Below are 17,775 nucleotides of genomic sequence, written 5' to 3' on the forward strand. Positions count from 1 at the left end.
TTTAGTCTATCTAGGAAAGTCCAATATCCTATAAAAGGATGTCCAGTCTGTCTTTATCATTCACGTTGAAGAGAAACCCCAAATCAAGTTTATTAAAGTATTCAGTTATTTAGAGTTATTCAACCTTTATTTACCGTTCTTTATTGTTCTTCACTTACTTTTATCTTTCCCTTTTAATTCCGCTGCGTTCTACATCATGTGGTATTCAGAGCCACCAAAGTTTTGGGTGAACGATTCTAGAAATTTTTCTTTAGACGAGTTAAATCAGTATCAATCATATTCTATTCCTCAAAAAGATTATAATCAATCAGATTATACTCGTGAAGGAATAACGAATCGATGCTTATGCGCATCATGTTTGTATGCGAATAGAGATTCGTACGATTATCATTGGAATCCGGGAGAAACCGTACGAGAAAATTCATCACAACCTCCTTCTTTTCATTATCCGACCACAAACGAACCACCACCACCACCTCCGTACTCTAATTATACACAACAACCGTCTCCTTGTCAATACCAACCTTCACCACCACCACCAGTGTGTTATACACCATTACCTCCATCTTATTACTATCCAACACCAAAATCACCACCACCACCACCACCACCTCCGTACTCTTATTATTCACCACCTCTTCCATCTTCAGCACCTCTACCTTCATACACTTAATATTCACCACAACCCCCGACACCAACACGACCATCTTCGCTTGACGGTTCCGCGCATCCAACACTTTTGAAGAAATCTATGTCGTTGTCCGAAGAAAAAGTTATTGATGATAAGAAGAAAGAGGATGATTCGTTGATAGTAGATTCGATAAAAATATCCACAGAACGAGCTCTCAAATCAGTTGACACTTTGGACAAACTATTTACTTCTAGTACACCACAATCTCTTCAACTACAATCCACTATTTTGAGAGAATTGAGATTTTCTCATTCCAACGATACGTTCACTGAAGTAATACGTCAACCATCTTCCTCGCCTATTTTATTGTTCCATCGGGAAAAAGAAAAAGAAAAAGAAAAAGAAGATTACGAAGAAGTTGCAAAAGAAGAAGATGAATCTTCCTTCGAAGTAGAAGAAGAGAAAGACAATGATAACTGGAAGCAAAGATGAGGTTGCTTCTAATTCAAGCCCTACCAAAGACCAATCACCGCCGTCTTCCTTTCAACCGTCAACCAAAAACCTAGCAACGGCGAATACTGAACTTACTACTCAAAAACTCCAATATTTTGATCCACTAATCGATGATGAAGATGATCCAAATAAAGATCTCGATATTTTCCGAACCGCGTTTCTCCATCCCAATGGTCACCTCGATCGAACAACCTCTTCGACTGCAATGTCAAAACTCAAAAATTACAAACCTTTTCATGGAATTCCTTCTCTTCTCGAAGAATTAAAATCTTTTCCTAATCTTCACAAGGAACGATTTGTGTCTCATGTTATTAGTTTATATGGTCAATCCGGCTTTGTAGACCATTCTTTCACGACCTTTCAGCATGAGGAACAACTGGGTATTTCTCTATCAACTAAAATCCTATGTTCTCTTATTTTAGCTAGTGATCTTGCAAACAAATATGATGAGGTAAATAGGGGTTTTCATGAATTCCCCAACACTTATAATCTTAAGCTTGATCTTGATACTTATAATATTGTTATTGTCGGTCTTTGTATCTCTGGTTCTCCTAGTTCTGTTTATACACTTTTATCCGAAATGGGGAAGAATAACTATATACCAGATACTGCTACTTTTCGAACTATACTTCGCCGATTTTTCAAGGAAGATAGGTTAATTGATGTTGAGACAATGTTAGAAATTATGAAACAACAAGATGTTAGTTTTTATGAACTTAGGGATAAGAGTTTATATCAATTGTATAGATCTTCGAAGGCGAATTATTTTTTTGAGGAAATGTTATCACATGGATTGAAACCTACTCCAAAAACTTATCGTTATCTTATTAAATGGTGTTGTTTCGACAGTAATTGTGAAAAAGCAAAGAGGATTTTTCATATTATGCCGAAGGAGAACAGTTTTTATGATTTTATGACTTTGCAGATGTTTGTTGGTACTCTTGTTCGCTATTTTGAGCTTGATGAAGCACGAAAAGTTATTAAGGAAATAAAGAATTTTGAGATGAATGCTGGTACGTGGAAGGGACATGACGAACCTGTGATGCGAATGGTTTGTGATGCTTTAGGAGGATTCCTTGCAACAACAGGAGTTGATAGGAACGCACTTGTCTGGGATGTTGATGGAGTTTTTAGTACACCTTATTTCAAAGGTCAGAAGAGGGGTGTTACTAGTATTATGTTCCATGCTTATCCTCATCTTATGTTGTTCTCTCGAAGTGATGATACAACAGTTAAAGTTTGGGGTCTTGTAGGAAAGATATGTGGGGTTGTGGTAGAAAAGCAATTTTCGGCTGTAACTTCATTGGTGGTACTTGAGAATGAGTGGACCTTGGTCAGCGCTAGAAGAGACAAGGTAGTGAACTCATGGGACATGCGCAACTACAGCTTCAAGACTACTGTACCAACATACGAGATAGTTGAAACTGTTTGTGTTATTCATCCGGGAACTAGTTTTGATGCTTTGCTGGGATTAACCGAAAAGAGTAATGTGAAGAAAAAGAAAAGTATCTCGCCACCAGTTCACTTTGTAACTTCCGGTGAACGCGAAATTGTGATGTATCGGAAGATGATTTTGGAGGTCCGATTTTTCAAAGAGGAAATTTTGGTGTGTGCAATCTTCTTCATCCCACTAAAAGATGACGACCGATGTCAAAATTTGTTGGATGTTTCTTCACTACTGTGGATTTTACGAATCTCGTCGTGTCAAGGGGTCCGAATTATATTGGGTTCGTTAGTCCATCATTGTCTTCTACGGATTGTCTGCAAATTTCGTTCGAAGTGGGAATTACGGATCGCCATGGTGGAATTCAGCGTATACGGCGGCTCACATTGTTTTTTTTTCCATCGAAACGGTTCGGGGCGAACCTCGTGGGAGAAGGGGAAGCTGATGCAGGGGCACCCGGCGTAGACACTTTTTACCGTGGACCTAACGGCCACGTAGGCCAACCGGCCATATTGATTAGTTTAGAAAGAGTCCTAGTTTAGTAAGATTCATAATGAATCTAGGTTTAGGAAGTTGCATTATTTCAGTATTTCTATTATTTAGAAAAGTCCAGTTTTAGTCTATCTAGGAAAGTCCAATATCCTATAAAAGGATGTCCAGTCTGTCTTTATCATTCACGTTGAAGAGAAACCCCAAATCAAGTTTATTAAAGTATTCAGTTATTTAGAGTTATTCAACCTTTATTTACCGTTCTTTATTGTTCTTCACTTACTTTTATCTTTCCCTTTTAATTCCGCTGCGTTCTACATCATTTTCATTGATGTTTGTCATGAGTCTCATGACTATTCCTCAAGTTCAATGCACTATTACTTAAACCTAAGGTTACAATATTGATTCAATTGCACTGTTACTTAAAATACTTCAAGTTGAAGAAACCAAAGGAGAAAGTAACCATATAGTCTATAGAAATGAGAAGAGGCATAGTTCAACAAAAAAAAAAAAAAAAATGAGAAGAGGCAAAGTTATGTTTATGCAAATGGCATAAAAAAAACTTTATTTTTCTTAAACATAACAAAAAAGTTTATTTTACTAATAGTTGAAACTTGGTTGAGGTTTTGGTGAAAGTGTTTTGATTTAGGTGCATCTAAAGTTTTGGTTGGAAAAATCTTATATACCTTACCGAGTGGGGTTGGACGAAACTCACCCGCGTCTTCGAGGCTCCAGAATAAAAATATCTTATGGAAAAAACATTAGATGCCTTACCAACACTTGTTCCTTAACTCAAAGAAACACATTATTATTGCTTAGGACGCTGTATGAAAAGAAGTTGGGGTGGGGTTTGAGTTTTAAACAAAAACATTTTATACTAAAAATTATGGATCTAAAATCTGAAATACTAGTTAATAGAGACCTTTTAGGTCTGTCCAAATTATTACTCCCTCCGTCCCATTTTGTTTGTAGTTTTGGGGAATTCAACTTATTTAGGGATGTTATTTATTGTTGACAAATATAAAGACTTTTTCTAAATTACCCTCATTTAATATAGAGTATTTCATTAAATACAACATCGGTAGAAGTGTAGAACCAATTAGAACCTTTGAATGGTATTCAACTAAAGGGTAGTCTTGGAAGTTTCATCATTTTAATAATTAAATGAATGTTATAAAAGGAAAGTGACCAAACATTTTGGGACATCCATAAAAGGAATAACAACCAAACAAAATGGGACGGAGGGAGTATACCGTTCCAGGAAGAATGGGTCCAAATTCTGACTAGATAGTTGAAGAACAGTCAACTATATGTAATCCTGACTAGATTGGGAAACGGTTCGACGCGGGGATTCATTCCGAGTCTCTCTCTCTATTCGCTAACAGGTAATCAATCGTTCATTGTTAAACCAATTCATCTCGGTTGTTTCTCTTCGATTGCTTGTTAATCTTCTCGCTCAATCCCTAAATTCATGTTTTTCTTTCTGTAAACGATTTGTAATTGTGATGACATCAATTCTGTTGATCGATAAGATAATCTGGTGAATTAGGTTTTCTGGGGGGAGGACTGATCTAGCGTTTATGACTACTGAATTTTTTGATTTAGTAAAGGATTCTATTTTGATTCAGCTACCGATTGTCAATCATATCTCATTTGATTTTAAGAAAAAAAATTTGCCCCATTTATTAGTTCTACCTTCTCCTTTACAAAATGTCGTTCGGATAATCCCACATTGGTTTGTGGAAGTACTTAATTTATGTGTATGAGGGAAAGCCTCACCTTTTGAGCTCGCTTTTGGGCTAAAGAGCCTCTGAATTACCCCCAACAAACACTGGTATCAGAGAGTCCATGATACAACAACTCACTACCGAACGAATAGTCTAACTTTTGAGGCGAGAGAGGCCCAAGACTACCCAACCATAACGAGTTGGGACAAATTGGTTATTCATTTTACTGCTCCTTGTTTCCCAATCGAATATTTCTAGCTTTCACATTCAATATTACTGATACTAATTAGAAAGAAATTGTTATCATATAATTTTGTGAATGATTGGTTTCTTTCTATTGGTTTGAGTGGTTCATTTAGATGAATATACAAAGGGTGCCTTCATCCAGTGGGAAACATACATGCAAATTATGACTACATTTGATGCAACCAGAGCAGAACTTGCTCTAGCTATCTTGTACTTGAATAAAGCTGAAGCCAGGGATAAGATTTGCAAGGCTATACGACACGGCTCTAAGTATTTGAGCAACAACAAGCTTGGTACAGCTAAAAATGTCGATAAATCAACTAGTTTGGCAAGCAAAATTTTTCGCCTTTTTAAGGTTTGATTTTTTTTATTTTACTTTGCTATATCACTTTCTTTCAGCTATCTTTCAGTATACTCGAAATTTATTTTATGACTTACATATCCTGAGTTTGCCTCTATTCTGTTTACATATTCTACCAACATAAGAAAGTAACGAGGAATGAACAACGATTTTGGTTCTTTTTCACTCGACCTATTTTCATTTTTATTTCCTATGGTTATGGAATTTCAGTTTTTCAATGTCTTGCATCCGCTTATAAGTCCAACTCTTCAAGGAGCTTCTCTTCCCATCATTGTGCTTGGAAAGGTAACTCTCCGCTGCTAATAATTTTTTTCATTTCTATCCTATCCAAGTCAGTGAAGAGGTACAAAGAGGCACCCCATACCTCATCAAACCAAACAAGACTCGAACCCTATCGGCCCGTCCTTCTACACTGAGGGAAACCCATTTTACCACCCAAGCATCTCAGTTTCTTGTTGCTGATTGCGTTGTTTCACAACTTTTTGCCTTCAACGTTGTGTTTCTGTTTTCAGTCTAAAAATGCATTGCTATCGACGTTCTTATTTCTGGATCAATTTGGCTGGCTTGAAAGAACAGGAATCTGTAAGGTATCAATGTTGGGGTTCCTGATTTAGTTGTATGTGTTAAGAAATATCAGTCCGGAATAATTCATAGAGTGTATTTGGATTTGTAGGACAAAGGAGGAGCAGAACTTATCGGAAGAATATCTCTTTTTTGCTGGATGGGTGCTTCAACTTGCACCATATTGGTTGAGGTTTTTTACTCATCTCATTTCTCTCTGTTCATTGTTGCTACTTATAGGAAGATCGGGTTAGCCCACTTTTTTATTCGTTTGTGTTACCATCTCTATAGCTTGCAGAACTCTGTAGGTTGTCGGCGTCAATAAAGAAATTAGAGAAGGATCTGATGAACACCGATAAGTATCAGGTATTATAAGTTAGTCTCCTAAAACCATGCCATTCTTTGCCAAATGGCGCACCCAGGAATATTTGAACCTATTAGGTTAATGAGTAACCATGAGTAGGCTACCCGAACTACAACCTGGTTTAGCCACTTGTTGATCCGGTTTAGCCGTCGCTTACCCATCTATAATTCTTTATTCGTATTTTTTAGCTTGTAGACACTAAAAAATCGAGACAAAAAGCTGATATAAGTTTCTAAAGCATGCTAAGAGGTTAACCGAGTTTCGACTTCCTTAATGGTAATAATTAGTCTTGAAACTATTATCTAATCTGACCATCAATAATACAGAACGAGCAATATCGTGGCAAGCTCAAACAATCAAAAGATAAGACATTGGCTCTACTAAAAGCAGCTATTGATATAGTGGTTGCAGTTGGGTTACTCGAACTGGCACCTAACAAAATCACTTCTCGAGCGACTGGATGCTTCGGATTTCTCAGCTCACTCATCTCTTGTTATCAGGTGATTCCTTGTCAGACACAACAACAAAAACTAGGACCATTCTACAACTGCACTTATCGTTAGGCCACATCTTTAAAACACTTTTCTTCTGTTATTTTGTGTGCAGTTACTTCCTTCATCTACCAAGAACAAGACAACATGAAGAAGGAAGATTGTTTTGTTGGACTCGCTTCCATATCATCAGAATGATAATTCAGATCAATTACAAACTTTCACCATTAATGTTAGTTAGTGAACAGCGAGGTCTTGTTGGGCCTGCATATTATTTGGGCCTTGCAGAACTAACCCAGTTTGTTCAAGTTCCAGTTGAGTTGGGCTGTTTCAGACTAATTTGTCTTCTAACAGAAGACTTGAATTGTCTCTCAGCTTGGTCAGTTGGTTGTGCATCTACTCCAAAAATCAGGAGGTCACGGATTCAATTCAAGGTGGAGGTGGAATCCATCTTTATTGCCTTGTGCTAAGGGGCGTAAATAAAGTAAAAGGTAGAAATGGACTTTCATACCCCAAGAATAGCCTTAAGAGTCTTTATAATTAGTGAACTACAGTCAACAAACATAATTATCAATTTAGCAACTTTTTATTTTGATAGTGTTCGATTTCTTTTCGTTGAATCTGATTAGTCTGAATCAAGGTTACCAGATTCGCTGGAACCCCCTGCGAACCGCGATCTGGTTCGCGCGAACCCTTTTAGGGTACGTTCGCGAACCAGATCGCCCGATCTAGCGAACTGATTCTCATGAAGAATGGTAGGAACACAATCGAAATTTTTTGTGATGAACACAATCGAAAAATGGGAGAATTAGATACAAATACAATTATTAGTGAAGAATTTTGGGAGAAATTTTATATTAATCGAATTATGTACCGAATTATCGTACCGAATGGGTATACCCCCCACGTACCGGATACACTCTAATAGGCGTACCGCGTACCCGTTTTCGTACCGCGTACCGGAGCGTACCGCGAATCTGGTAACCTTGGTCTGAATCTTACTTGGAAAGACTTGAAGTTTGCTCAAGTATGTCATCCCAACAAGGCACAGATCAAGAATGAGTAATATAAACATTCTGAAATTTAATTCTAGCCATTTGAAATGTCAAACTAAATTTAAGAGCGGATCTATACAGCAAAGCAAAGGCTATTCTAGGACACACCAAGACCCTATTAAGCCTAATTACATACCTAACCACATCTTAAATCTAAAACTATAACGACGTAAACAAACAGACAGAGACTTGAATTTCGACTTTACTTTTGTTAAATCCTACGGATAAATTAAAACCGACCTCTAGGATTTTTAAATCAAGCGAGCGAAATATGTACAGTTGTTTTGACTTCCGAAAATGATAAGTATCCTTTTCCTATTGATTATCAAATGATTAAAGAAAAATGAAAAGAGAAGACTAAATTTTCTTCATAACTTCAATGTACTTTTTATCTATAGGAAGTAAGATATTCAAAATATTCTATCAACACGTAAAAAGTGTGTTAGAATAACAATGAGAAAAAGAGAATATCAAGGAAACCCAAATTTGAAGTTAATGTTTGGTTTATCTCAAACACTTCATTTCCTGATGATAACTATAAAGTAAAAGATAAAATCACTTTTTATCTTCAAATGACTTCTTTTAATTGCTTAATTAAAGAAGACTTTTCAGCAGTTAAAAAGTAAAATTTAACCCATCACTTACACGTGGATTGCCACGTGATACAAGAGAACAAATTGGATTTCAACATTTGGAACCACCTTACACGTGGAGTCAACCTTTTTTCTTTTTTCCACCAAAGGAGATCTTGGTCAAAATTAGTGAGGCATAATCACGAGTCATCTCAAACACAATCCCTCTTTAAATTCATTTTATTCTTTGCCAAGATTTATAAAATTTAATAGCTTAACTAAAAAAAAATATATACTAATTCTATCATAATTGTAGATTACTATGTCTTAAACTAAACGCACCAACTTGTTTTTCAACACATTTTCATAGAATACATGTCTTTCATTAAGTTAAAAAAGATATTTCATAAAATTAGTGCATATTTTCAGATGATATGTTCCTTAGCTTTATAATGCAGTATCAAATCAAAGATTACTACTAATCTCCTCACAAGATTCACATAACTCGACTCTACAACGTTTATCGTCATAATTGGAAATACTTCAACAAATCAAATCCCAAATTACTTATACTTTTTTGGAGTTTAACTTCATTTAAGGGCTAAACGACTAAAGATGTTTACATATGAAGTTCAAAATTAACTGTTACAACTCTTGCATAAAAACCCAAATTACTTAACATTATCATTAGTCTTATGTTTATATTAGTTTTAGATTTCCTTTGCTACTTAGTAAGTAGTTTAAAATTCTTGCAAAAAAAAATGTAGTTTACAGTCAATTCGCTTGATTCTGAAAATATTTTTTCTTAAATCTAATTGAGGGTATTCTTCTTTTTTGAGAAATAAATTACGATCTCGTTAGTTATTACAAGATATTGACACATCATCAAAATGTGATAAGCACGATAATTACAAGTTAAACTAATTTCACTTCTTTTAGGAATCGAACCTGGAATCTCCAGAGTTTTAGAATTTATGTCAACACTATCGACTACTTGAACAACCAAAGTATCGACAGGATATTCTCGTTTTGTGAGTCGATCATCAATATAGATTACGGCATCATACTCTTACGGTGCAAGAAGTGTATGTTTAAGAATCAAGATATTCGCATAGAATTATGTATACGGAGCATAACACCTCAAGACTAACTTTGGTCCAACTTCGTTCGCCATAGGAGGAGAGAAAACAAGGGACTTGGAAATCCCATTTCACAAATCTCCATGAAAAAGTGGTCAAAATCTGGCCAGGGATTGATGGGTGGTCAACAAGTGGGTCCATCGTGAACAGAGTCCGTTGGATCATTCTCAAAACACTAATCCATGTCTCCCGTTATCCTGTAATAAATTCATTTATCGAACAACCTTAAGCTATGGGTGTTGAGACCAATCACAAGATGATTGCCTTGATATTTACAAGATTCATTTGTGATGATAAGGTCGACTCTAAAGCTGACATAATCCTAACTGACTTAGAGCATCTCCAATGCAACACTTGACTAGAGTCTCGATATGATGTGGCAACACTAAATATTAAGATGCTCAAAAGAAAACTCAACAATTGAGTTTTCTTTTGAATATCTCAACATTTATTATTGTATCTCAATTGGATCACATCAACATTTTATATATTAAAATAAGAATCAAAAGTAAATCTTAAGTAAATGTTGGGTTTTTTTTTAGTGTGGCATTAGAGATGAATTTTGAATTGAGTATCTCAATAGTGCAACCTAGGAAATAGAAACTCAACTCATACTTGACACATTGGATTAATTGAGTTTTTGTTGAGTGTTGCATTAGAGATGCTCTTAGGTAGACAAATAAAACTAGGGAGAGAAATGAGATCTCTTTAAATCGTGCTCATACACCTAAGCAGATTGAGATTACGTTAGGCTAGGTGTGGAGCAAATTATCTTTATTTATCTGGAATTGTAATTGTCTTTATATCTTCAAAGTCGATGCAATGAGAGTAAAGAGAAGTGAATGAGGATAATCTTGAGAGTAGACAAAAGTCCGGATTGTTTATCGAGAGTTTTTTTTCTAAAGTATTTCCACCGCTACTAACTATTAATCGTAATTATCTACAAGTCAACAAAGTCTTACCAATAATCCTGACTAATTTAAATGGACAAACAACACTAGAGAGAAAAACAAGAACTCTATAAACTGTGCTCGTACACCTAAGCAGCTTGAGATTACGTTAGGCTAGTTGTGGAGCAAATTGTTTTTTCTACCTAGAATTGTAATTGTCTTTATATCTTCAAAGTCGGTGCAATGAGAGTAAGGGGAGAATGAATGAGGATAATCTCGAGAGTCGTTAGACAAATGTACAGATCATTTATTGCGAACTTTTTGTCTTTCTAAAATACTTCCACCCCTACAAAATATTAATCAGATAATTATCTGTAGGTCAACAGAGTTTTACTAATAATCCCGACTGACTTACGCGGACAAACAAAAACTAGAGAAGAAAAATAAGATATCTCTAAATCGTGCCCCTTCACCTAAGCAGAATTGAGATGATGTTAGGCTAGGTGTGGAGCAGATTGTTTTTTATTTATTTATTTATTTGGATGTGTAATTGTCTTTTTATCTCTTGAAATGAGAGTGAAGAGGAGTGAATGAGGATAATCTCGAGAGTAGTTGGACAAATTTCCAGATCATTTACCAATATTTTTTGTATTTCAAAAGTATTTCCAACGCTACAACTTATTAATCAGATAATTATCTACAAGTCAACAGAGTGTTACTAAGACTAACTTATGTGGACAAACAAAATTAGAGAAAAATAAGATCTCTCTAAATCGTGCCCCTAGACCTAAGCAGAATTGAGATTATGTTAGGTTAGGTATGGAGCAGATTGTTTTTTTTATATGGATGTGTAATTGTCTTTATATTTTCAGAGTACACGCAATGAAAGTAGAGGGGAGTGAATGAGGATAATCTCAAGAGTAGCTAGACAAATGTCCAGATCATTTATCAATAACTTTTTGTCTCTCAGAAGTATTTGGAGCGCTACAACTTATTAATCAGGTAATTATCTACAAGTCAACAAAGGTTTACTCATAACCTTGACTAACTTATTTGGACAAACAAATCTAGAGAAACAAATCTCTTTAAATCGTGCCCCTACACCTAAGCAGAATTGAAATTATGTTCGACTAGGTGTTGAGCAGTGGCGAGACTAGAAACTTTTTTATATCTTGGGGGCACGTTTTAGTAACAGTTGTCCGTAAATTAAAAAAATTTATATGTCAACAAAATATACTAGGAGGTTGGGCTTAGAAGTGAACGGAAAGTGATAAATGCAGACACCAAATCAAATCCTCTCATTCATAACCAGCCCGTCGCAAAATTAAGATATTTTAGTCCACACATTACTTGCATACACAAGTTAAAAAAAATGTCACGACACAAAGATATCCTAGGCTAGCGAGAGAGAGGTTGAGAGACGTAGAGTGAGAAAAACGGTATCTCTTGATTTCTCTGTAGTCTGCGGCAAAAGGTTTCTACTAACAGGTGTTATTGTTATCTCTCTCACTCTCTTAATATAAAGATCTATAATCTTAATCCAACAATTCTCTATTTATCCCTCTCAATCTTACCTTTTTTTTACCTCTCTTGATCATTACCGATATCGCTGACAAAGGGTTTCTTTACAACGTTTTATCTTCTACTCTTTTCTTTGTTGCGGGTGTATAAAAATTTGGTCATAAGAATTGAAATTTGAGCAAGCTAAAGATGGATGCCGCTTTGGGAGTGTAACTGGGGTAAGTTCTCAAGTGAAATAAACGGTTGGCTATGGAGAAGTAATAAGTGAGTTAGTGGTTAGTTGTGTGAGTATGACTTCGTTAAAAATGTTGGGTTTGCGGGCATGAGTTCACATTTGGGTCGGTGAGGGCGTCTGCCCCCACTGGCCTGCAGTATATGGCCCCGCCTCTGGTGTGGAGCCATTTTTTTTTTATTTCTTTTATTTTTTTTATTATTGTCTTTATACCTTCAGAGTTCACGCAATGAGAGTAAAGGGGAGTGAATGAAGAAAATCTTGAGAGTAGACAAATCTCTCGATTATTTATGGAGAATCTTTTGTGTTTCTGAAGTATTTTCGACGCTACAACTTATTAATCGGTCTACAACTTATCAGAGTCTTACTAATAATACACAAATTTCTACAAAGAAAAATCTATTTTTCTAATCTTGCAGTCAATTACGGGTAGAGAATAGTTCAACAAACAAAAAAAAAATTACGGGTAGAGAATTATGGTTTACATTCATAATTTGGGGTCAATTTGTGTCAAAAAGTTAGATGAGTTTATAGTCGTATCTACATGGACAGTGTATGTTTCATCTTTGTTGGTATAGAGTTGATTAATTTGAATCAGAGTCTCCAGACTTCACTTAAAGCCCTCAAGTCAATAAAAGTTCTTCAATCAACTTGTCTTACTTTGAAGAATTTGTTGAACAAATTTTGGGCATTTCTATTTTAGGGTCAAGAAAGGACCCACATTATGGGTTCTTTGGAATGGAAATTGGTTCCAACTTTGAACCAATACCGTGTACTTCCCTCCAAAAAAGTTCATTATAACGTGTTGGGAGGTGCATGTAGGTCTTGACATGCCACTTGAGAGATGTCCTCACAAGAACAAATGTCCAAAACTAAGTCAAATTTAAGAGTTTGGTGAGATCATATAAGACATATGATTAACACGATTCACCGTACCAAAGAATACACTAGAGACACGTTTTTTTTCATTGTATCGTAACCAATATCGTTATCAACATGGATAAGTCTTTTTATGCTTTCGACATCTCTGCTACCGCTTAAATAGAAACAACTGATTGACACGACTCAACATTTTTTTGCTTGTGGTCTTTCTGTTATGGCTTGATGCGAAACAATTGATTGACACGACTCAACATACGATTTTCGTGAGAAACATACAAAACATAAGATCAACACGATTCACCTTATACAGTAATACAATAGGGATAATAAATTTGGTAAAAACTCCCTATAAATGTTTTGTTTTGGGGAAAAATGACCAGTCATTTTTTTTTTGTCTGTAACTCCCTAGGTACTTTATTTATTTGCAACAACTTCGGAGAAAATATTAGAATTTTTTAAAAAAAAATACAAATATATGGATTTCCAAAAAAGAAAACAAATTTTGGGTTTTTAACAAAAAAAAATATAACTTGTCTTTTTAACTTAAATTTTTTTAAAATTAGGTCTTCGATCTAATTTCTAGTTTTTCATATTGTAACATAGTCAATACCATTATCAACGTGTGTTATTTTTTTTTGCTTCTAGCCTCTCAGTTACAGACACTTTTTCTCTATTGTAACATAATCAATATCGTTGTCAACGTGGGATATCTTTATCTGCTCTGACCTCTCTGTTGCGGGCACGCTCTCTGCTGTAACTTAATCAATATCGTTATCAATGTAGATTGATTTTCTGCTTCTGGCCTCTCTGTTGCGGACACGTTTTCTCTGTTGTAACATAATCAATACCGTTATCAACGTGGGTGTCTTTTTCTGCTCCTTCTGGCCTCTCTGTTGCAGACACGTTCGTTCTTGTAATAAATCAGTATCATTATCATCCTGGGTTGTCTTTTCTGTTTCTAGCCACTCTGTCGCGGACACGTTCTTTACTGTAACATAACTGATATCGTATCAACGTGGGTTGTCTTTTTCTGCTTTTAGCCTCTCTGTTAAGGACACGTTCTCTACATTAATGTAATCAATATCGTTATCAACGTGGCTTGTTTCTTTCTGTTTCTGGCCTATCAGCTATCGCTTGAATGGAAACAACTGAATGACACAACTTCAACATTTTTCTTTTTTTCCTTAATTTTTCTGAATATGGGTTTCTATAGAAAAAATAGACAAATTGACTTGCTATTATTATCTTAAATTAATGGAAGTTCACTAATATGTAATCTTAAAATGTTGAATTTTTGCGGAAAAAAATCAAAGTTTATGGTGAACCATGAATTTTAAAGATATCATCGTGCAAATTTCAACTACATTCTTACAAATTCAGCCATGAGAACACCTCTGAGTTGTTTCTTTGAGGTTTTTTGTTTAGACTTTAGAGTAAAATATATATTAACTCAACTAAGTCTTCTCTTTGGTGACTTTCTCTGCATATTAATAGCTTAAGAAATAAAAACTCAACGTTTAAGAAATTGAGAAACAGACTTATAAATTGCTTTTGACTCTTATAAAAAGTCCAAAAGCCAAAAATTAAAAATTGTTTTGTAAGTAATTAATTTTAACTTATCTTAACTAGATTACAGTGTAATTGTGTAAGTAGGACTTTACACATAGTGGAATTCACGATTGGGTTTCCGAAAGAAAAATGTAAATTTTATCATGTATACGCGTATAAGTTCCAATTGGGGTTTTTCTCTATTTTCTCATGATTCTTTCTATAACAAAATACTATTAGTTGAGAAACCTCAAAAGGAATATTGTTTGACTTAGGTTTAAAATTCAATTGATTAGCAAAATACATGTTCTAGGTAGATCTTATAGGAAATTCTCATTTTTATTAATTGATCATCTTTAAGGCACAAAATTCAAATTCTTTTTTATTATTTGACTCATCTTCAAATATTGTTTCAAATGGAACAATTAAATCTTTAAAAGAAGGGGTTTTATTACAATGTTATACTATTTATATTACTAGGTTTGTAAAAATATTTGTATCATAAACTACCTCCCACTTCATGCCTTATCCTTATTTTCATTTTAGCTCCGACAATTTCCATGAGGTATTAATAAAATATATTCGAGAGGGTATTAAATGCGGTTGATTATCTTTCAAATTTTATGTGAAAATGAATAATTGTCAAATTAAAATATACTTAAATATTTTGCACTTCGAAAAAAACGATGAACCACGTATAAATCAATCTTGACAATCTCCTTAATTCTTATTTGTACTTTTGATTAGTATAATATAATTGAAAATAATTCCTCCCCTGTTTTCTCTCTCTCTCTCTCTTCCCCTCTGTTTTCTCTCTCAATATCTAGACTTCCATGCAGGCGAAAAACTGTTTTATCCCAAAGGACATCAACCATACAATATTCCAAAGAGTTCAACTTCGGATTTCGAGCTGTCAAAAGATCTAATCTTTACTTCTACTCTTTTTTAAAAAAAAAAAAAAAAAACTCTTTAGAACATTTTATCATCCTCAAAGGCCGCCCTAAAATTCTTATATATAAGTAACTCACTTTCATACCAAACCCATCAAACCTTCACTCTTCCTAAGCTCAATTCTCTCTCAATCACAACATTCCTTACCTTCTTTCTCTCTCTAATTACAATTCTGTTTTTCGGGTGTTGTCGAAATTGAATCATGGGTTACCAATCCCCTGTTTCTGATCAACCTTACCTAATTTCCATTAAAGATTCAGAACCCAACATTTTTACCCAATTGATTCCAAAAGATGAAACAAAATCAAATAAAACCCATCTTTCTTTAGTTATTAATGAATCGAAATCGATAGCGAATATAGCACTTCCAATGATTCTTACTGGACTTTTACTTTACTCTAGATCAATGGTTTCAATGCTCTTCCTTGGGTATCTTGGTGAACTTTCTTTAGCTGGTGGTGCTCTTGCTATTGGGTTTGCTAATATCACAGGATACTCGATTCTTTCGGGTTTAGCCATGGGAATGGAACCAATTTGTGGTCAAGCTTTTGGTGCTAAAAAACTTACTCTTCTTGGTCTTTCACTTCAAAAAACAGTTTTAATGCTCCTCTCTGTTTCAATCCCAATTGGGTTTCTCTGGTTAAATATGAAAAAAACTTTGATGTTTTTTGGTCAAGATGAAGATATTTCAAATGAAGCTCAAAAATACATTCTTTATTCTCTTCCTGATCTTTTCCTTCAATCTTTACTTCATCCATTAAGAATTTATCTTCGATCTCAATCGATAACTCTTCCATTAACTTTTTGTGCAACCCTTTCAATCATCCTTCATATACCCATTAACTATTTTCTTGTTTCTTATCTAAATTTGGGAATTCAAGGAGTTGCCTTAAGTGGGGTTTGGACTAATTTCAATCTAGTTGGATCTTTAATTATCTACATTTATATATCTCGAAGTTACGAGAAAACTTGGGGTGGGTTATCTTCAGATTGCTTAAAAGATTGGAAATCACTTCTAAATTTAGCAATCCCAAGTTGCATCTCAGTTTGTCTAGAATGGTGGTGGTATGAAATCATGATTTTATTATGTGGTTTATTGATTAATCCAAGAGCAACCGTTGCTTCGATGGGAATTTTGATTCAAACAACTGCTTTAATCTACATTTTCCCATCGTCATTAAGTTTCGCATTATCGACTCGAGTTGGAAATGAATTGGGTGCAAATCAACCAAAAAAGGCAAGAATTGCAGCCATTACAGGACTAGGTATAAGCTTCATGTGTGGATTTTCGGCTCTGATTTTTGCAGTAATGGTGAGAAATGTTTGGGCAAGTATGTTCACAAAAGATTTAGAACTTATCAAATTAACATCAATGGTTTTACCCATAATTGGATTATGTGAACTTGGAAATTGTCCACAAACAACTGGTTGTGGGGTATTAAGAGGGACGGCGAGACCGAAAATCGGGGCGAATATAAATCTAGGTTCATTTTATCTAGTTGGTATGCCAGTTTCAGTTGGATTAGCATTCTATTTAGGGTATGATTTTAAAGGTCTATGGCTTGGAATGTTAGCTGCACAATTTTCATGTGTTCTACTAATGTTGTTTACTATTGGGAGAACAGATTGGGAGTTACAAGCAATGAGAGCTAAAGAATTAACACAAACTTCTTCTTCTAGTAGTTCTTCTATTGATGATGAAAATGATAACTACACCCCACAAGAAGAGAAGAAGCTATTAGTGAGTGTTGAAGATGAAAATAAGGACTTATTGACTACGACATTAGAAAATAAACTCGGTGGACCACCCGTTTAACACGCAAATTTTTGTCGTTTTTGTTCGAATTGTAAAGAAAAAGTAAGTACCAAAAAGTAGACTTACTCATAGAAGAAGTTGGATTTTTGTTTTGATTGTTATACAAAAGACAGAAAGAACTTAATTTTTTAGGTGTAGGTGTTTCTTCTTGGTGGGGGTCTTTTTTTGGAACTTTTTGGGTGTAAAGAAAGAAGAAAAAAAGAATTTGATAAATCAATTTCCTTTTTTTTTTTTTGTATAATTTTGCTTTATTTATTGTTGGAAGGATATTGATAGTGAGTTGGGTTGGAATCTAAAGTAACACAAACTTGGTGAGAAAAATTGTAAGAGGGAAAAGTGAAT

General features: G+C 34.8%; 1 protein-coding gene and 1 pseudogene across 3 annotated transcripts; both read left to right on the forward strand.

Moving 5' to 3' along the window:
* The first annotated feature begins 3,963 nt into the window (after nucleotides 1-3,963).
* On the forward strand, nucleotides 3,964-7,422 carry LOC147535251 (peroxisomal membrane protein 11C-like). Of its 2 annotated transcripts, XM_086650235.1 has the most exons (9): nucleotides 3,964-4,031; nucleotides 4,380-4,462; nucleotides 5,164-5,405; nucleotides 5,622-5,696; nucleotides 5,924-5,998; nucleotides 6,085-6,165; nucleotides 6,264-6,338; nucleotides 6,663-6,836; nucleotides 6,943-7,422. In XM_086650235.1, the coding sequence occupies exons 1-9, from the start codon at nucleotides 3,964-3,966 to the stop codon at nucleotides 6,976-6,978; spliced, it is 909 nt and encodes a 302-aa protein (XP_086506361.1). In that variant the 3' UTR covers nucleotides 6,979-7,422. The 2 variants fall into 2 exon arrangements, with proteins under 2 accessions (XP_086506361.1, XP_086506363.1); XM_086650237.1 differs by lacking the exon at nucleotides 3,964-4,031 and having other exon boundaries at nucleotides 4,386-4,462; nucleotides 5,152-5,405.
* An 8,233-nt stretch (nucleotides 7,423-15,655) lies between these two features.
* Nucleotides 15,656-17,667, forward strand: LOC147535252 (protein DETOXIFICATION 49 pseudogene; annotated as a pseudogene). The gene has a single exon (XR_015228407.1). The product of XR_015228407.1 is annotated as a protein DETOXIFICATION 49 pseudogene (transcript).
* Nucleotides 17,668-17,775: the final 108 nt, after the last annotated feature.

The sequence above is a fragment of the Eschscholzia californica genome, unplaced genomic scaffold (assembly GCF_041429995.1).
Source record: "Eschscholzia californica isolate CP2 unplaced genomic scaffold, dmEscCali1.0.p SCAF_6, whole genome shotgun sequence".
Taxonomy (NCBI): Eukaryota; Viridiplantae; Streptophyta; class Magnoliopsida; order Ranunculales; family Papaveraceae; genus Eschscholzia; species Eschscholzia californica.